Source organism: Artemia sp. Qi Xiang Cuo, chromosome 1 (genome assembly GCF_049724085.1).
Source record: "Artemia sp. Qi Xiang Cuo chromosome 1, ASM4972408v1, whole genome shotgun sequence".
NCBI classification, from domain to species: Eukaryota; Metazoa; Arthropoda; class Branchiopoda; order Anostraca; family Artemiidae; genus Artemia; species Artemia sp. Qi Xiang Cuo.
Window position 1 is genome coordinate 35,854,779 of NC_142794.1, and position 21,240 is coordinate 35,876,018.

Here is a 21,240-nt window from a genome sequence, read left to right on the forward strand (position 1 = left end):
TCAGTTTAAAGACTTCTTTCAAGCGTACAAGAAATAAATTGGCAATTCATTTATCGATTCCCAAATTTAAAATATTGTTACAGTAAATTGAACAGGCTGCTGCGAAGTGCTATTTTGAAATATTGAAACTAAGTTGAAAATTACAAGTATATTCATTCTAAGATTTGTGTTCTCTTTGTTGTAAGTTTGGTTAGTTTATATTCATGTTACAACAAATTTATTAAAAGAAAACTTTCCGAAAAAGAAGTTTTTCAAAGAAAAGTAAAGACCATGTAAAACTTAAGATCAGAAGAAATAGAAACCTACAATAACTCAAACTCAAAACTACTTGGAATTACTATTAAAGAATAAATTAAATCCAAAACGAACAGAAATTAAATAAACAATCATAGCATAAAAACATACAAGTACTATTTAGTACCAAAAAAACAGTTTCTAGTATAAATAAATGAACAAATCTCAAAACGAGTAAAGCTTAAAATGAATATGCAAATCAAGCTTAAAACGAACAAAAATATATTGCTATTGAAGTATAAATGAAACCCAAAACGAACATAAATTAAATAAACAATAGGTACTAATATAAATGAATAAGTAAATTTTAAAACGTGTAAAACTTAAATTGAATATGCAAATTAAGCTTGAAACGAAAAAAAAATCACTACAAACAATAGTATGGATATTGCCTCCTTCTCTCACTGTAAAAGTCCAAAGCCTACTGCGCTATTGGCGCTTTACTGAAAACTATATGTGTCTTGATCAGTCTTGAAAAGTACAAATAAAACTAAACTGAATATTTTATATATAATCATATTAATTTTTGAAAGATCACCAGTTCAAGATTTTATTTCGCTGTAATTTTTGTTTCATTTTCAATGCTGTAATAAGTGGAAAAAATGTTTTGTAATATAATTTGTTTTCAGTGAAGCGTCAATGACGCAGTAGGCTTTAGACTTTTAATGCTAGGAAGGGGGGCAGTATCCAATCTCTTGTTTGTATTAAAAGCTATATTTGTCTTGAACAGTATTGGAAAGAACTAATAAAATTAAACTGATTATTTGATATATAATGATATTAATTGCTGAAAGCTCATCAGTTCAAAATTTAATTTTGGTGTAATTTTTATGTTTATTTTCAATGTTGTAATAAGTATAACAGAAAACAGTTGTAGTTTAATGTGTTTTCAGTAAAGCACGAATGGCGCAGTAGGTTTTAGACTTTTACACGGAAAGAAGGAGGCAATACCCAAACTCTTGTTCGTTATGATTTTTGTTCGTTTTAAGCTTCGTTTGAATATTCAATTTAAGTTTCACTCGTTTTAAGATTTATTTCTTTATTTTTGGAATAAAATATCGTTAATTAGTAACTTTGGGGGGTTGGGGTGGACCATGGAAGGAGGGCCTGGGTTCAGCTCCCATGATGTTTGTAATAAATGTTGTTAATAAGTTTTTTGTGGGGGGCATGGGGGAGGGCTAGGGGTCAGTTCCCACGATTTTTGGAATTAAATATCGTTAATAAGTTGTTGTTTTTTTGGGGGGAAGGGGACATGGAGGGAGGGCCAGGGGTCAGATTTCAGGATTTTTGAAATAAAATATCGTTAATAAGTTGTTGTTTGTGGGGGGCATGGAGGGAGGGCCCATTATTTTAAAATAAAATATCATTGATAAGTTTTTTTGGGGGTGGGGTGTCGGTCCATGGAGAGAGGGCTGGGGTTCAGCTCCAATGATTTTTGAAAGAAAGGATCGTTAATAAGTTTTTTTTTGGTGGAGTGAGGTTGGGCCATGAAGGGAGGGCCAGGGGTCAGCTCCCATATTTTTGAAATAAAATATCATTAATCAGTTTTTTATTATTTTTCGGGGGGAATGAAGGGAGGACCAGGGGTTAGCTCTCGTTATTCATTATCGATATTTTTCGGGGGGGGGATTGGGCCATGGAGGTAAAGGGGTCAGCTCCCATAAGTTTTGCAATAAGATATAGTTAATATCTCTTCTTTTTTTTGGGTGGGGGGGGGGGGTCGGGCCATGGATGGCCAGGGGCGAGTCTCCATAATTTTTGGAATAAAATATCGTCAATAATTTGTTTTTTTTTTGGGGGGGGGGGGTTCAAGCTATGGGGGGAGGGCCAGGGGTCAGCTCCCATGATTTTGGAATAAAATATCATTGATTAGTTATTGTTTTTTTGAAGGGGGTCAGGCCATGGAGGGAGCACCAGTGGGTCAGCTCCCATGATTTTTTGAATAAAAAATCGCTAAGAAGTTTTTTGCGGGGGTGGAGGGAGGGCCAAGTTTTTCTTTTTTGGGGGGGGGGGTCGGGTCATAGAGGGAGGACCAAGGATCACCTTCCCTGATCTGTCATTGATAATTTTCTTCGGGGGGAGTGGGATCGGGCCATGGAGAAACAGGGGTCAGCTTCCATAAGTTTTGGAATACAATATCGGTAATAAGTTTCATTTAGTGAGTGTGGGGGTCCCGCTTATCTGATCTTTGAACTATTTTAATAACACTCGCATAAAAACCATATATACCCCCATGGTATAACTTACAACACTTGCCCCCGGACTCTTGGGGTTATGTTGACCCCGGAGTTTTTGTCGTATGATCTTTGAACTTACTTAAACAAAATTGCTATCTCAAAAATTCGATCGGATGGATTCTGGGAAAAGAGGGTGGGAGGGGGCTTTTTGCCCTGCAGTCCCTTTTGACTGTTAAAAATGGAACTAGGGCTTTCAATTTCCAATCGAATGAGTCCCCTCCGAAGTGTATAAGACCTTCCCTACCATAAAAACGTTATATGCTCTCGGGCATAGCTTAAACCACCTGCCCCCGGGCTCTGGGAGGCTGTGTCAACCCTAGAGTTTTTGTTATCTGATATTTTAACTATTTTTAACAAAATGGTAGTCTTAAAATTTTTATCGGATGCGTTTGGGGAAAAAAGGGCAAGGGGGCTAGTTACCCATCCGATCATTTTTTACTCTTAAAGAGGGCACTAGATCTTCCAATTTCCAATTGAATGAGCCCGCTCTGAAGTCTATACGACCACCCCTTCCATATGAAGTGCATCTGGGAAAAAAACAATAAAACATTGGAGCCGTATGGCCTTTACTATAGTGAGTACTTTTCTATAGTGATTTACTATAGTGATTACTACAGTGGAGTTTACTTTGCTATACCGATAAAACACGGCACTTAAATGCATCTCGTTAACAGTAAAGTACAAATACCTATCTTGCCTGTAGATAATTTTAGGCTTGGTAGCCCCGCTCTTATATGTCGAGAATGGTGTCCATTTTAAATATCAATTGACAATTAATTTTGATTTCTGTTTATTTGAACCCTTATCTAAAGTTGGTATGTTTACCACTGGATAAACGGAAAACCTTTATTTATGATCATTCCCATTTTTTTTTTTCCTTAGTCAAGTGTCATTTGCTGTTTTGTCTTTGTTTTTTCTTTCAAAAAGCTAAAATGTAATTATAAGAAAATGTATTTACCATTTGCCAGCTTTAAGGGGCCTCCCCCAGGCCACTAAGCGTGTCCCCAGGTGGTGATAGGGGAACGCCCTACAGATATTTAGGGTACCTCCATAGGAGGCATGGACAAAGCTTATTCCAATAGACAATGCTTAAAAGTCCTCCAAAAAAAAAATGTCCCCCCAGATCCTACCTCAAATACCAGTGAAACTGATACCCATTCTGGCTAGTCAAGATCACTATCACAAATGTCACATGATAGTTCTAATTATGAGAATAGGACAATGATCAGAGTAGGGGCTAATGTCACTATAAATGATGATAATGGGTTTCAAGAGGTCCTTTCTAGAAGCTCTAAAAAAAGGAAAAAAATCTCCCCAATCAAAAGAATTTCCCCTCTCCCCGCCCAAGATCCTCCCTCCCAAAACTTTGGAATTTACCTTAAAATTTCTCCTATTACCCCCTTTGAAATAAAAAAAATTACTGCAATAAGAGTTACAATTTTAAAATTGCTAAAATCAATGTTCTCTCTTAATATTCACCGTGATGGATCTCTGCTAACAGCTGTCCAAGATCAGAAATCAGCAGACACAATAATTAATCTAAAATCTGAATACCCCAATTAATGCATCTAAATGGAACCCAAAACAATCCCCAACAAAAATAGTAGTTTATAATGTTCCCCCAGAAATACCCATTCAGGAGTTAAAAGCAGGGCTCTCAGATAGGGCTGGTAACGCAATCCCTGTAGAAGATGTCACTCAACTGGGCAAATCCAGCTCTAATGGATTAAAAACAAGTGGATCTTTCTTTTTTACACTTATGGAGAAAAATTAACATCCCAGAAAAGTTATTCCTAGTTGGGCAAATCAAACCGCACAAGGAGTACAAGCCAAAACCTATCCAGTGTCAGAAGTGTCTCAGACTGGGACACACAAAAAACAAATGCAATGATTCTCCTAGAGTGTAGTAATTGTAAAGCATTCCATCCTAAAGAGTTGACAACGTGCAACAACACTCAGCCTACATGTATGAATTGCAAAGGCCCACATAAATCTACCAATAAATCACTATGCCCCGCACATAAGAAAAGAGAACTAACACTCCAAATAGCAACAGAAAAGATCGTTCCATACCCTTTTGCAGCAATGGCAGTCAACGCTGCCCATCAATACTAAATAATGCCCGTAAAGAAACCAACCAAAACCCCAAGTCAAACGCCCCCCCTGCATCGAGTACCCCGTAGAAAACACCATTCTCTAAGCCTCCTAGCTCACATCCCTATCAGAAGGAATTACCAAGTCAACAAGCCTCCTTGTCCGGTGAGATGAGGTCAGCCTGCCCCCCCCCTCTCAAGAAGAAACAAACCAGAAACACTACCAGGAATTAATCCCTTAACTGACAAACAGGATGCACAACCAAACATGCAATTCCCAAATATATGCTTATTCATTCTAAACTGTAATGCAGTTCAGGCCATGAACATACATCAACTACAGAAAACAAAAATCATTGCAGAATTGGCAAAAATCTACATCCCTGATATACTCATTCAAGCAAAAAAAGATCTTGCTTTACTATTAACAAAGCTGAACATTGATACACAGTCATATGAAAAATAAATCAACAACACAACACATATCAATACTCCAGTGGAACGTAAGATCACTCACAGAAAATAAGCTAAATGAACTAATATCTTTTATGAATAATAATTCCATCAATATTGCTTGCCTCCAGGAAACTCATTTAACCCAAAATCAACAAATTAAGTCTCTGTGATATACTATCCTGAGAAAGGATTGATCATCAGAGAGAAAAGGAGGTGGAGTAGCTTTATTAGTTAAAAATAATATAAAATTCTGTGGCATCAACTTTCCAGATTTTGTAAATGATGTTGATGCAATTGGTATCAGTGTTTGGCTGAATAATACAAAAACCTACATAATAAGCTTTTATAACCCTAATGACCAAACTACAGATGCCATGGATTGCTTTAAATATATAAATAATTCTAATATGTTAAAAAATATCATTATTTGTAGAGATGAAAAGGTGACACTAGGTAACGAAAAGATTGATCAGGTGGGCAACTTCACTTACCTTGGTAATATCAAAGAGTTCGTGGTAACGAACTGTATGTAAGGAGCGACCCGGCACAATATTAACTGAAACTCTAAAAAACGGAATTTTTATACCAATAGATAACATCAAAAGAATAAGATGTTTATACTGATTTCAGATATACAAGTTTCGTCAAGTTTACTCTTACCCACCAAAAGTTACGGGTATGAGAAAATTTGCCTTATTTTCGAAAAAAAAGGGGAAACTCCCTAAAAATCATAGAACTTTAATGAAAATCACACCGTCAAATTCAGCGTATCAGAGAACCCTATAGAAGTTTCAAGCTCCTGTCTGCAAAAATGTGGAATTTTGTATTTTTTACCAGAAGAAAGATCACGGATGCGTGTTTTTTTTTTTTTTTTTTTTTTTTTTTTTTTTTTTTGCTTGTTTTTTTATTTTCCCCAGGGGTGATCGCATCGACCCTGTGGTCCTAAAATATCACGGAAGGGCTCATTCAAGCGGAAGTTAAAAGTTCTAGTGACGTTTTTAAGTGAACAAAAAATGGAGGGCAACTAGGCCCCCTCCCACGCTCATTTTTTCCCAAAGTCACCCGATCGAAATTTTAAGATAGTCATTTTGTTCAGCACGGTCGAAAATATAATAACTATGTCTTTGAAGATGACTTAATCCCCAACAGTCCCGGGGGAAGATCTGCAAGTTATGAACTTTGTCCAATGTTTACATATAGTATTGGTTATTGGGAAGTATACAGAAGTTTTCAGGGGTTTTTTTTCTGGTATTTGGGGGAGGGGGTCGGTTGTTACGTGGGAGGATCTTTTCATTGCGGAAGTTTTCATGGGGAAGGGAAATTGCTATGAAGGGGGCGCCGGATTTCCCAGCATTATTTAAAAAAAAGAACAATCAGAAATTAAAACAACAATTTTTTCAACTGAAAGTAAGGAGCAACATAAAAACTTAAAACGAACAGAAATTATTACGTATATGATTGAGTTCGCCTCCTAGTCATTAACTCGCTCTTTGCGGTAAAGTTTTCTTTTGTACTTTCATCAGAGCTATTTATTCTAATTAACAGGCCTTGTGAGTAAGGGGTCATTCTTAAAGGATCGGAACAAAATTTGAACTTAAACATAAAGAGTGATATATTAACTTGGGGGAGAACTCCCTAATATACGTAACACAAATATACGAATATAGAAGTTCGTTACGTAAGTTAAGTCAGAACAAAATTTCGAGAAAGCCATGTAGCCAAAGGAAAAAGTAGAATTAGTATGCAAATTTCGTTTTAATTATTCATGTACGGTGAGCCAAAATCAAAGCTGCATAGAAATTAAATAAAAAAAAACAAGTTTTTTTTAACTGAAAGTAAGGAGCGACATTAAAATTTAAAACGAACAGAAATTATTCCGTATATGAAATGGGCTGTCCCCTCCTCAACGCCTCGCTCTTTACGCTACAGTTTGACTCTGTCTCACAACTTTTTTTTAATCAATAAAAAAAACTTTAGCGTAAAGAGCCAGGCGTTGAGGAGGAGACAGCCCCTTTCATATACGGATTAATTTCTGTTCGTTTTAAATTTTAATGTCGCTCCTTACTTTCAGTTAAAAAAAACTTGTTTTTTTTTTATTTAATTATAAGTAAAGGCGGTGGGAGCAGTGAAGATGTTAAAAGGAGAATAGCCAAGGCTTATGGTGTTTTTTCACGGTTAAAAAAAAGCTTGGAAGAATAGGAAGATAAGTCTGCAAACGAAGATTAGAATATTAGAAGCTACAGTGATGACAGTGGTCAAATATGGCTCTGAATTATGGACGCTCCGAAAAGCGTATGCAGATTTGCTAGATGTTTTGCAGAGAAATTACCTACAGATTGTACTCGGCAGACTGACCGTGTTTCAAACAGTAGGCTGTACGAAAAATGTGATTCAATTCGGCTTTCTAGGGCTATAATGAAAGAAAGATTGAGATGACGTACTATTCTGCTAACATCCCAACAATTTCATAAAGAGAAACTAACGTATTTGATTTCTTCTGGTGCATACTTTAATGGCCTTTTCTTTGTTTTTACTCAAAACTGATGTTTAAAAATTAGTCTCAGATTAAAATGTCAAGGAACAGTATCCTTTTTCTAAACGTCATAAATCTTTAGAATGTAACAACGTAGGTATATTTTAATTGGAAACTCAAAATAGGATTCCTATTCATCAGCGTAGCTTAAAAAGAACTAGCACCACAAATAGTATAAAGGTGCTCAATTAAGTTAACAATTTTCTGAGTCCTAATATTGCCTTAATGTCTTTAAATAAAAGAAAAATGATGTTCAACAGACATATCACATGTTTTTTCAAAGGGTTTTTTTTTTCAGACATATCAAAAGTGTATCGGATTTTCCCTCTTGGCTTTAGAATATTCATCTTGATATAATTATCAAATTTTCATGTTTTGTTTTTATATTTCATAAGTTGTTTAATTGCTAATTATTTCGTCTGTTCTGCAGTAATTTTATGCTAATTGCGGAAGTTGTGTTTCTCATCTTCATTTGTAATCTTGATGGCAATTTTTGCATGACTTTCAGTTTTCTAAAGTTCTTTTTTTAAGATCTACTAATAACAACACACTGCAACATCAAGCCGTACACCGACGTACGCTCCTCCTCCATCCAAATCTATTCAAAGCCTCCCTCATTACAACCTTTAATCTCTTAGCTCTTCTTAAATTTCTTTCTCTTAAATCTTTCCTTACAACATCCTCCCATCCCATTCGAGGATGACCTGCTTTTTGTTTGACCCTAGATGGATGGCCGATAAGGATGATCTAAAATTTCCTATCTACCGATCGCGGCACTGGTAGACAGCCAAGCTATGAATCACTAGATAGCATTCGGAGCTTTTGTTGTGATGTAAGGCAGAGAATTTTCAGTGTCTTTTAAGTCCATAGATTTTGTTTTGTTTTGTAGGTCTAGAAAATTTACAAAATATATATATATATATATATAATGCTAGGATTGATTAGAAAATCCACAAAAAAACTCTAGGACCTCTTCAGTGTTATGATTGATAGAAAATTTACAAAAAAAATTTAAAAATTCTAGGATCGCTTCATGGCTATGATTGATTAGAAAATTTACAAAAAAAAAATTGAAAAATTCTATTTATAAAAATTCTAGGATCACTTCAGTGCTATGATTGATTATAAAATAAAAAAAAAATTCCAGGATCTCTTCAGTGCTATGATTGAAGGACCCAGTAAAACTCCCTACGAAGATGGCCTCTTCTTTTTCGATTTCCAATTACCTGCAAACTATCCTTCTGGGCCTCCAGCCTGTCACTATTATGCATACTGTAATGAGAGGCTAAATCCAAATCTTTACGAAGAGGGGAAAGTCTGTGTGAGTCTACTTGGCACTTGGAGCGGAAGGGGCTCAGAAGTTTGGAATCCAGGCTCAAACCTCTTGCAAGTTCTTGTCTCTATCCAAGGTATTTTTAATCTGTTAATATTGTCCCTATATTTCAACTTTTCTCTGTTTCTATCCTGTTTGCCTGTTTGCTCTGTAAGTAGCTTTCAAATCTTTTAATATTTTCCGTAGGTGTAGGGGAGAGTAGGATTGACTCTGACGCGTTTATTTACGGAATATTAGCCATTTTTTCATTAGTTCTGACTTCACCAAAAAACGCGTATCCGTTAAGACTACTTTCGTTTTTTTTTCATATATTTCTTCGAAAAAAGGATTTATTTTTTTTTTTTTAAGTTGTCCAAAACAGCCCTTGCCCTTGGAGTTAGATTGGACGGGTCTAGCATTAGTATAAACACCAGTCTAAACCTTTAGATTTTGACGTCCCATTTTAAATTATGTGTAAAATTATAAAAAAAAATCTTTGCACTGCGCTTGCTAAGGACAAACTTCATAAGAATAAAGTCATTCGCAGCAACTGAATCGGGATCAAAGGGCTCAATGTCTTCGACGTCAACGGTCACTTGAAATGTCGTCCAGATCATGAAGGTCACGATCACTCTTTCAACAATTTCTAAACACTGTCCACGCTTCCTTTTCGTTGTCTTCTCTACTTTTTGTTTTCTCGCTTGCTCTATTTCCTCTTTTTCATGCGTTAGAAAATATACATCGAGAGTTCAAGAGCATGTTGGCTTATTGCTTGCAAAATCGATGCTACATTAGTGCAATCGCAGGCAAGACTTTGGCTCACCTGAGGACTCACGCGCCTAACTAATTTTGGATGCGCACCTGGTTGTGAGCGCGGCACCTTTAAACAATAGCAGTGGACGCACGGGGAAGGTCGAGCATGTTTAGGAGTGACTATGGGTCTTCCTTCGGTCTGAGGGACCTCGGACGAAACCAAGGGACTTGGGTTCCGAGACACCACAACTACCGGTCTGTCTGTAACTACCAAAGGTAAATACTAGTCCGAGAAAATATTCCTATTGAAAGGAAAAATTGTTTTTGCACGAAAAGCAGACTCAATGTTTGCAGAGCTAAACTTTCCAGGAAAGACTGTGAAGTAATCTCTGCCCCTTCATAGATTGAAATTCGTTGCCCTGGATTGGTATCCAGCCTTTCATTGAATTTATTTTGAAAGCTTAAACGGTCTAGCACCGCTGCATCCAAAGGTTGCAGCAGTGGGCAATGAGAGGGGAACATAAAGAGCATTATTGGTTTGCAGCATGTGTGGGCAATGAAAGGGGAACATAAACAGCATTATTGGTTTGCATTAGCTAATACAATATGGATCTAGATGACCCTCGTGGTTATCCGAATGTAGAAGAATAAGAAACGTTTTGTCTGGTTTCGTAAAATGCAGATTCAAGGAAGGTGTTACCATTGAACCATCGGCTTTGATTTGCTAGACCTATCACTCCCGGTGGCCCGCCGCTTAGCATAAAGACAGATATACAAAATGTCCAAGCCAGCCATCAATCGCCATTTCCGCCCAAACCCCATGCGTTCTTTTGGGACGTGAAAGTAATTTTTAACAAAAATCAAATAGACGGCGCTCAATCATCTGCTCTAAAATCTTCCTATTTGAGCTACTTTCCCACTTGAAAAGAAGCTATTGCAATTCTTGCAGCCTGGGTCAGTCTATTAAATCCCCAATCAGAACCTTGAAAAAAATCTTACCTTAAAAAACACTTTTTTACATAACAGGACACGAATGGCTGCGTGTATCTAGATCCAAACTGGTGTGATAATAGGGTAACAGGTTTTACAACTATCTTAATTTTTTGGAATTTTTGCTATGCCACTGGGATTTCATACAGCACTGTAGGGGCAAACCCTCCCTCCCCCTATATTTGAATATTTTTGAAGATAACTTTTACTTGATGACAGAATTTTTCAAAATCCGTGTGGTCAAAAAGGTTTTTTGGTGGGGTAAATATTTGAAAAATTTTGCCGCCGATTTATTATTGCAGTATTACGAATTATTGAAATCAGCTTAAAAATATATCAAGGAATTCTAGAGGCATCTGTGTTTTTCGATCGTGTAAATCTTGGAGTTTAGAATCTCAAGATCTTGGAGGAGAAGCGAACTTTACAACCCAGAGCTTAATTTTTGAAAATTTCTGTTTGAGGAAATTTGACAAGAAAACGAAAGGTCTCTTGAATTATGTGACATTTAACAAAATCTGAACATGATATAATTTTAGACGTGAAACGTCTAACTACTTTGATCGAGATCAATCATCATTGTACAGTATGTCATTCAAGAAAATCGGCCTGAAAGGTCCTCTTTATTCTAAAGACAAATCAAACACAGACTTTTCGTAAGTTAAAGATCCTCTAGGACCAGGAGTTTAGGAATACAGGAGGATTTTATAGTCTAAAAAATTCTGCAATTGTACATTTTTGATTCCATAGTATGTAGAAAAATCATTAGAAAAGGAAAGTATTTTCTTCTTTTTCAGTAAACTGGAACCTCCTTCTGTCTTATTCTTCCTTCTGGCTTCTTGTTTATTTTGCGGCTCCGTAGGGTTGCTGTGACATATATAAGGATATGCTATCGCATATCTATTCTTCTTGAGCAGTGTCTCTCAAACTGGTACCTACGGACCCAAGGGTTTTCTGGGATCATTCAGGGGTCCTTCAAAAATTAAAATCAATTTGGGGGTGCCTAAACAGGGACGGGGGTCTGCATAAGAAATAATGTAAAATAAAAGAATTTGATTCATTTTTATAAATGTGAAAGTTAAAGCAAATACCACTAGATAGATTATTAGCAGTTTTTCTCCAAGTAAAATGTATCCCAGGTGCATAAAATACAAATAATAAGAGGTATCGCTGCGAGTTTACACAGGAAGTCAATAGGGTCCATACTAAACAAAACGTTTTTAGCAATTCCTTAAAAGACGGTACACATATTGGGTTTAATAACATAAATTAGTGCATCCGAAAATTATAGTTTCATATTTTATATATATTTTTATTTTGTTTAATTCCGTGAATGTTTGGAATTGCTGTATATTACTGTATTATTGTATTTTGTTGTTAATTATTTTTGGATTAAATAGCTTATTATTTTTAATGATATACAATTGGGTTAAAATAAATGTCTCACCTGATTCTCATCTAATTTAGATATAGATGCCTCATATTGAAATAAAAGAAGTTTATTATATTACCCATATCGCAGAATCTAATGTAAAAAAAAAATTTGTGCCTAAATTTAAAACACTATTTTCCAGTATAAAACACTATTAAAATTATAACAACTTTTTCCTTCATATGTTTTACAATTATTATATTTTACATCCGTATATTTTGTACTGTTCGTCTGTATGGCTTGGTACTTTCCCCTCAATACTTCGCCCAATACGTATACTGCAGAATCATGCTATTAGATTATTTTGTGGAATAGGTAACCGGGATTAAGTCAGGTCAATGTGCAATAAAAACAATGTGGTACCTATAGCTGGCTTATGGGGTTTGTATATAATAGTTTTTGTGTATAAGTGATGCAGTGAGTGCCTTCCAGATTACTTTACGAGATTATTTCGAGAAAGATTCAATGTTACTTGTCACAGATCTTGTAAAAGCATAGATAACCAGGCTCCTCGCCTAGTTTTAGTAGGGCTGCTTTTTTAATTATTTATAGAGGGGCTAAGCTGTGGAATAAGCTTGTTCCATGTACCAAGGAATTACCCATTATTCAATTTAAATCTGAGCTACGTGTGGGGTTTCTTGGTAAGTATACCTTCGAAACAGATTGAGATTGATGGAATTAAATTTAACAGTAATTGTTTTGGTACACGGTTTCACCTTCTGCTTGTTATAGATTTTTTTTTTTTTTTTTTTTTTTTTTTTCTGCTATTTTTCTATTTTTTGTTAGTAGCATACCCTAGCAAGCGACGCTTTTGGTGTGGTTCCGATTGATTTTGTCTCTGTTTTTTTTTTGGGATAATAAATTGCTATTACTACCTACCTATTATTATTACTAATATACAATTGGGCTAAAATAAATGTCTCACCTGATTCTCATCTAGTTTAGATATATATGATCATATTGAAATAAAAGAAGTTTATTATATTACCCATATCAGAGAATATAATGTAAAAAAAAACTTGTGCCCAAAAGAAGAATAAAAAGCTTTTTTGTCCCAGTTCGGATTTGGAAAAACAGAGATGTATTGCACGATCGGCTTTTGAAGTGACTTGTATCCAGAGGCAAGATAACCTTAGAGGGGCAGGGAAGAGGAGTAAGCGAAAAAAATTGGCCAAAATTTTGTTTCATCTCTGATTGGCTTAAAGTTACTGGACATGTAGATAGGTACATAGGTACCTCTTGTAGATAGGTGTAGATAGGTAGATATGTAGATAGGTACAAAACAGTAACTATTGAAAATGCTTTGTTGTATTGATTTTTCCCTAAAAAAAAATTCATATTCATCATAGTCTCCCTCCCCCCAAAAAATTCATATTTATTTTGTTGCCAGCCGACTTGCAATTAACTGGGAATATATACTTGACAAAAATAAACCGAAAAAGACAAAGTATTAAAAAAAAGCTGTATCAGGGGAGTAGCTACAGTATTTTATTAAGGGGGAGGCAAGAAGGGGTGCTAGTGAAGTAGGTGCTATTCAAGCAGTCAGGCGCGCACGCACGGGGGGGGGCGAAAGAGGCTGTAGCCTCCTCCCCCTCAAGAAAAAAAATGATATTCCGTTTTTAAATTTTATTTAATCTGCTCGGTTTTATCATTCATTCATTTGTCCCTACTCAATGCTTGCATTCAAAGAGCTAAAATAAACTTAAAGTAACACATTAAAATACCGTTTTTTCTAAGGAATTTTTAAATTTTTCCGTTGGTTTGCCCAGAAACCCCCGGTCAGGCCCCCGCCCCCCCTAATTATTTACTTTGTGCGCCACTGCAAGCGGTAGTGAAGAAAAGTAACTTTTTAGCAAACAGGCTATTTGGTGAAATTAAAAATATACGCAATACATTATAAAAACACATGGAACAATTCAGCGGAAAGTCACATGTGGTGATGTTCTTTGTGTTACTGATATTCACTGCAAGTCACAATTTCTTGGCCTTGTCATCTATGGCCTTGAAATCGCTGTTTCGCTTCTTCAATGAGGTCAGTGTCATGTGTTAAGTTCAAGTCAGATTATCCACAGCTGCTAATCTTCACTCCTAAGCTTAAAGATTGCGGAAAATATAGTCCATTACAAAAACAAATGGGGATAGGATACATCCTTGTTTGACATCAGGCATTATCTTAACGGAACGCATGTCCTTGTTATCTGTTAGCATGCAGGATTCACTATCTTAATAAAGTGTCATTTTCGCTTTGATCGGGTTCTTCATAATAATTCAAACTCGTCCATTTCAAAATCGATGACGAGTAGGTATAACTTTATTTTTCATTCTCCGGACTCGTTCAACATCAGGCTGAGAATGAAAATAAACCAATTATAAAAACATGTTCATAAAGAAAAAAAACAGAAATCAGTTTAAAAAAAAATTACAGAAATCAGTTTAAAAAAAAAGTATTCAAAGATGAAGAGCTATATCAAAACCTAAAATGATCAGAAAAAAACTTTTATCGCATGCTGGCCAATGGTTTGCGTGACGAAGGTGCTGATCTCCTAATTTTCTGCCTTCGTCCGGGGTTGCAGTGCGTGGTTGGGGGCAAATCATTCGACGCTTCAAAAATAAAGCTATATAATAATTCAGACTTGAAATATCTAGAGGTCTAGGGTATGGTAGCTCTACTCTTATTTGACTTTTTTTTTTTCTTTTTTTTTTTTAGTCTAGTATCCAATGGACAGGGCTAAATATAAAATTTTCAGCTTCTGAAAATATTCGTATTTTATTGTTCCCTGAAACTGTCCGCATTATTCACTCCAAATGCGTTTAGGCTGATTGTCCAGTGCTGAAAGACTCTTTTTTTAGGCCTCATACTGAATTCGGAACCCTATTATAACGAAGCCGGTTATGAGAAACAGCGAGGGACTGGACAAGCCTTTGAAAATTCTCGTCTATACAATGAAATGGTTTATCTAAAAATGGCACAGAGCATGGTAAATCAGTTCAATAAACCCCACCCTTGTTTTATTGAAGAGACTATCACAAAACTTAAAAACCATATACCAAAGTTTGTTCAGAGACTCCAGATGTGGATTTCCTCGGCTGATAAAATTACAGGTAAATATTAACCTATGAATAATCTAAGCTTGTTAACGTCCATTTATTACCACAAAAAATATCTGAAGATTTGAATGGTGGTCACAAGATAGTTAGCATCCTAGAACCACGAAACTCCTCAGAGGTCCCTTAGTGGCTCTGAGAGGAAGACTGAGGTACAAGGGCCCAGTGATGAAACTACGTGAACTGTGATAAAACTGAAAAAATGATAAAGCATTATGTATATTCAGTAGGGTTTTCTTAAGACATAGATTTAATTGTAAGGGCTTTGCAAGGGTTGCTCCCTTAACTTTTGTGGATTGTGTTTTATGAGTCAGAGGAAAGAATAGAAGGTTTGGAAAGGCAATAATAGAATAGAAAGGCGGCTTAAAATTGGGGTTGGTGTCTTCCCAAATGTAAGAGAACTGATTTTTTGGGCAAATTTTCAAATGGACGATTGAAGAAGACAATCCCAATACCTTTTTTTGTAGGGCTTAACTGGTATTGCCAACTCAGTGACCCCAATTCGGAGGCACAGGAAGCCCTTTTAGATTTCAAACAGTGTATTTTGTGTATCTTATTGAAAAACGTATTTTTTTTTATGTATCTTCATTGGAAAAAATGTCTCCCCCCCCCCTTCGTTTTGAAAAGTACATGTCGCCCCCCCTCTAACATTTTCGTGCATTGGTTTCAATGCGTCAGCCTTGGTATTGTCACTGCAAGGCCTGATCGTACTAGGGAGTGACTGGAAAAGCAACCCAGACATAAGGTTGACTGGACTGATCCAAAGAAGTGACTGGGTTGCACTAGTCGCCGCTTTATTTTAATTGTCATCGGCTAAACCTATTTTTGATTAAACCCATATTTGATTAATGCGTAATATTTATAGTATAATTCTGATTTTAGTTTGTGTTTTCAAGTTTTCAGGTTTTTTTTTTATTTTAGGGTGCCTTTCTCCCTCTTTGGTAAAGCTGATGAGCCATGCTCTACATCATTTCGGATTCGATATTTGATCTTAGATCCGAATATGAGTTTATAGGTGCTGTACATTTTAAGTCTTATTTGGTAATTAAGACTATAACTTTTTTTACGAATAGTAATTAATTCTATATCTTCATCTCGATTTTTTAATCGATTTTTAAACGAATTTGCTAATTAGTTCAAAGATGTAGTGATCTGTTTTTTTTAGGTGAAGAAAAACCTGATTTCCCTTTGCTGCCATTTTCGAAAGGCTTTTGTTTGGCAATTGAAAAGTGGATCATCAAGCTTAAAGAGATTTCCTCCATCGCTGACTGATGCAAACATTGAATGAAGAAGCTTCATTGCAGTTGATGCAGTTGAAACGATTAATGTCAATAAAGTTGTCAAAGAGGGGAGGTGAAGAGAGGAATTGCTGATGTACAAAATTTCGAAGCTTTTTATTTAAATTAAAGTGTTTAATAGGAACTATGAGCGACTACGCCACTCAAATTAAAGTGTATAATAGGAATCATAAACTACTGGGGAGGGGAGGGGTTTTCAAAAATCAATAAAAAAGGGGGGTAGGTTCAAAAATCAAAGTTTTCAAAAAGCGTAGGTTTCAATTGGATTTAAAATTTCAATAGTTTGCTAAACTTGAAATAATTTAGCCCGCTATTAAAAACAATTTAATTACAACAGCAATTTAAACAAGTTAATTAATAAAACTTGATTCAAGTTTATAAAAAAAAAATAGTATGCTAAATTTAAAATTACTGTGTTACGGTCTTAAGTTTAACTCTTTTGGCAGGGAATAAATTTTAACGTTGAAAAATTATTAGTTTAAATTATTTTTATTAGAGTTTAAATGTGTTATAGATACCTTGACGCAAGTTGAATAATTTCTTAGAAAAGAGCCGCATTTCCGTTTGCAATTAAAATAAAATGAAATATATAACAACGGGTAAAACTTCTAATACAGACATGAAGCAAATTTTGCTAAAACGTATATGCTAAAAGGGTATAAAATTGGAGCAACACGTATTGCAATGGAACGCCACATTACATTTGTTATATGGTTGCAGATTTCTTATGAACTCAGGAGGTCAGAATAGCAAATACTGATAAGTCTATTCATTAGAACATGTTGATCTATATTTCCCACTCTAAAATCTCTTGAAATTCTGTGCATCATATCTGTATACGAGTTTATTAAGGGGCTTTTTTCTGTATGGCTGTATACAGAAATATCTTTTCTGTATGGCTGTAATAGAGATATTTCTGTATGGCTGTATACAGAAATATCTTTTCTGTATGGCTGTAATAGAGATATTTCTGTATGGCTGTATACAGAAATATCTTTTCTGTATGACTGTAATAGAGATATTTCTGTATGGCTGTATACAGAAATATCTTTTCTGTATGACTGTAATAGAGATATTTCTGTATGGCTGTATACAGAAATATCTTTTCTGTATGGCTGTAATAGAGATATTTCTGTATGGCTGTATACAGAAATATCTTTTCTGTATGACTGTAATAGAGATATTTCTGTATGGCTGTATACAGAAATATCTTTTCTGTATGGCTGTAATAGAGATATAATGTACGACCAAATTTTTGTTATTCAGTGAAAAGAAAGATTTACCGAATGAAAAAGTAACGGTGTCTTTTGTGTCCTTTTGAAGGCACTGATAGAAAATTCACATCTCATTACATTTAGAAAGTATCAATTTTTTGTATTTTTGGAAGCGATTCCAGTTTTAATGCGTAGTAACGCACCTCTCCCATTCCCTAAAAGCAAAAATGTTTGTTAATTTTTTGGTGTACAAAAATTTACATTACGTTCAAATTAAATTTACACTTTGTTTAAACTAGAGCTATATGAGGGGGCTGATTTTGGAGTCGAATTAGGCTGGAAATGCCTCGAAAAATACGATGAATACAAAATTTTCGAATGCAATGGAATAATGACTTTATTTTACATTGGTTAGCTCAGAAGAAGTCATAGACTACACTGTTACCCATGAGAATGGTAGAACTTGTGTGACAGTCTTTTGTCCGTGTCCGTGTCTGTAACCGTTCCTTGTCACGGACTTGCGCTATGGAAATTCCAGCTAAAATATTACATTGAAAGTGAAATTCTCTACAACATTTCAAAAATATTAGAAAAAACTGCTATCAAAACCTATCTAAAAAATAATAAGGTTTATAGTTGTTGTGTATTTGGTAGTACACCCTCAAGCCAGAAGCTTTTACCTATTTTGAGCAAAATTCCGTTGGCCAGAAGGACCAATTTTTCAACTTTGATCTAAAATAGAAGTTAAAAGAATATTTGCGTATTTGAGGACCTCCTTATTCATTGGGATGTGAAATTCGGCTCTTGTCTGAAACTAGTTAACGAGATGTCTTTATTTGATCCCAGTTTAGGAATGCGTATTTGGTGCTGAAGTACTAAGGAGATCGAAAATAAGATCTAGTTAAGGGGAAAATTAGCTAGACTAACTTACGACTAACCAGAAACTTAAGACTTAAAACTAACCAGAAACTTAAGACTTTAACCTAGCCCGAAACTTGAGACTTAAAAAAAACAGAAACTTCAGCCTGAAAACTAACCAGAAACTTAAGACTTAAAACTAGCCAGAAACTTGAAACTTAAAACTAACCAGAAACTTAATACTTTAAACTAGCCAGAAACTTGAGGCTTAAAACAAACCAGAAACTTCAGCCTGAAAACTAACCAGAAACTTAAGACTTAAAACTAGCCAGAAACTTGAAACTTAAAACTAACCAGAAACTTAAGACTTTAAACTAGCCAGAAACTTGAGGCTTAAAACTAACCAGAAATTTAAGACTGAAAACTAACCAGAAACTTTACTTTCTGGTTAGTCGAAAGTGAAATGTGAATTTGTTAAGTGGAAACTTGCTCTACCTCGTGTCAAACTTAAACCTCACGTCAAACTTAAACTAATGAATCTGAGTGAGAAAATAGCAAAAAAAGAAGCTAGACACATTTAGCACTCAATAGCTGACGAAAGTGTAGCTCTCCTTTGAAGGTGTATTTTCTTTGGGAATGAATAGATTAAGTTGAACTAAATAATTTTTGTTTTTTTATTTTTACGGTTAAAGTGGCAAAAACTGACAACAATGTGATGCTGTTCTATAAGCGTCATAATTTCAAAAAATCAAAAGAAATTTTTTTAAAATGGCAATTTTTATGCCTGAATAGACCTAAGATGGGTCCAGGGGAGGGGGGTGTTTTGATGTCCTAGTTACTTCAAATTGTTCTTAAAGATCTATTCCTTCTAGTCAATACTTTCTTACTTAGAATTAGGACTTCAGTTGCGGGTCGGCGCATAAGGCGGCAACACTGCCTATCCAGGATGGCCTCTCCTGCGTCTACTAGTATTCAATACTACCAAGGTAATTTAGTTAGACTTATAAAATTGAAAAAGAGAGATGCATCGTACTTTCTTTCTGATTTGCGGGTCTTTGTACAATATACATCTATATTTGATTATACATATTACAAGAATATTCGATGAAGATTGACAGCGTTGTTTTCATTCTTCATTGAATGCCCTCCATGCAGTTCCTCAGCTTATTATGTTGTTGAGAATTTCCTTTCTTTTCTTATTTCAACGTACTTTTTATTTTTTCTAAATTCTTGCTGAGAAAAAAGCTTTGAGTTGCTCTTTGAATTTAAAATTGTAGCTTAGGAAAATAAAGCAATGATTTCTGCTAATATGTTACAGGTAATTATTTGGTTTAGAAAAAAAACTGTCTTCCTAATTTAGTAATTGAGATAAATGAGCACTTTAACAAGGTCTTGACCTTAATCATCCATCCAATCACCTAGGACAAAAACAGTATAACCAATCCATTAGCCAAAAAAAATCCATTAGCTTTTTTTATATATATATTTTGATGTTTTTTCTGTAATTTTATTTGAAAAGCCTAGTTTAGAAAAAATAATCTAGCTTATCTGGGGGAAAAAACGATGATTTGTCCCTAACCACGCATTGAACTCCCAGCCAAAGGCTGTGAATCAGAAGATAGATACCTGTGGTACGCAAATCATTGTTCAGCATGCGAAAAAGTTAAAAAAAAATTGGCTTTGAAGAAAAGCAAGAAATTCTCTTTAATCTCTCTCTCTCTCCTTTTTTTACTCTCGTTTTACTCTTTTTTTCTATCTTTCTTTTAAAGAACTTCTTGTATCGTTCTTTTCTACTCTCTCTCTCTCTCTCTCTCTCTCTCTCTCTCTCTCTCTCTCTCTCTCTCTCTCTCTCTCTCTCTCTCTCTCTCTCTCTCTCTCTCTCTCTCTCTCTCTCTCTCTCTCTCTTTAATGAGAAATTAAATGAACTTGAACTCTCTCTTTCTTTCTTTCTTTCTTTCACTCTTTTTAAAACATGGCTCAGAAAAAAATCTAAGTATTTCTGCGTGTTTGAGTTTCTTTCGTCGTGATAAGTTTTTTATGTTCAAAGTTCTTGTTTAAAGGGCCGAGGATTTCAGTATTTGCTTGGCATTTATTTTGTGCTTTTTGTTCATGTGATGATTTTGTCTTTTCGCTTTGTAATAAAAGTGATCCAGAATATATGATGTGATTTTCATTCATTTGGATCAATAGGTATATGAACGTGAATTCATTTAACGATTTATTTATGACTCACTAAAGAAAAGAAAACAAAGAAATACACAAATTAAAATTTCCTTTGACAAAAACACAAAAGAAAATTGAATTGGATGCGCTCACACCGGTATTTATTTTGGGGTGCGACGACCGTTTATCTGGTTGGAACTCTTAGTATTCAGTATAGAGGGCCTTGAACAAACGGCACCACTTGTCAGGGAGCATCAGCCAGAGAGAATCACGGTCAACCAAATCAAACGCTGCTTTGAAATGGACGAAGGCAATATAGGCTGCTCGTTGGAACACGTGAGCTTATAGGAGGGTGATTCCTCTGTAATTGAAGCAATCACTTCTGCTGCCTTTGCGCTTCCACAGAGGAAGGATTAATCCGTCTTTCCACTCTTGCGGTATTATCTTTGTCGTCCAGACAAGGTAGATAAGGATGTGCATCCAAAGAAGTATTGCTGGTCCTCCG

At 35.3% G+C, this 21,240-nt stretch overlaps 1 protein-coding gene across 1 annotated transcript in view; it reads left to right on the forward strand.

Annotated features, from left to right (window-relative positions):
- The window catches only part of LOC148956244 ((E3-independent) E2 ubiquitin-conjugating enzyme UBE2O), a 118,258-nt gene extending 97,799 nt beyond the window's left edge, over nucleotides 1–20,459 (forward strand). Inside the window, exons 17-19 of the mRNA XM_089100427.1 lie at nucleotides 8,761–9,022; nucleotides 14,948–15,199; nucleotides 16,368–20,459. Coding sequence (XP_088956553.1) covers nucleotides 8,761–9,022; nucleotides 14,948–15,199; nucleotides 16,368–16,474 — 621 coding nt within the window. The 3' untranslated portion in view covers nucleotides 16,475–20,459. The remainder of the gene's footprint in view (nucleotides 1–8,760; nucleotides 9,023–14,947; nucleotides 15,200–16,367) is intronic.
- Nucleotides 20,460–21,240: the final 781 nt, after the last annotated feature.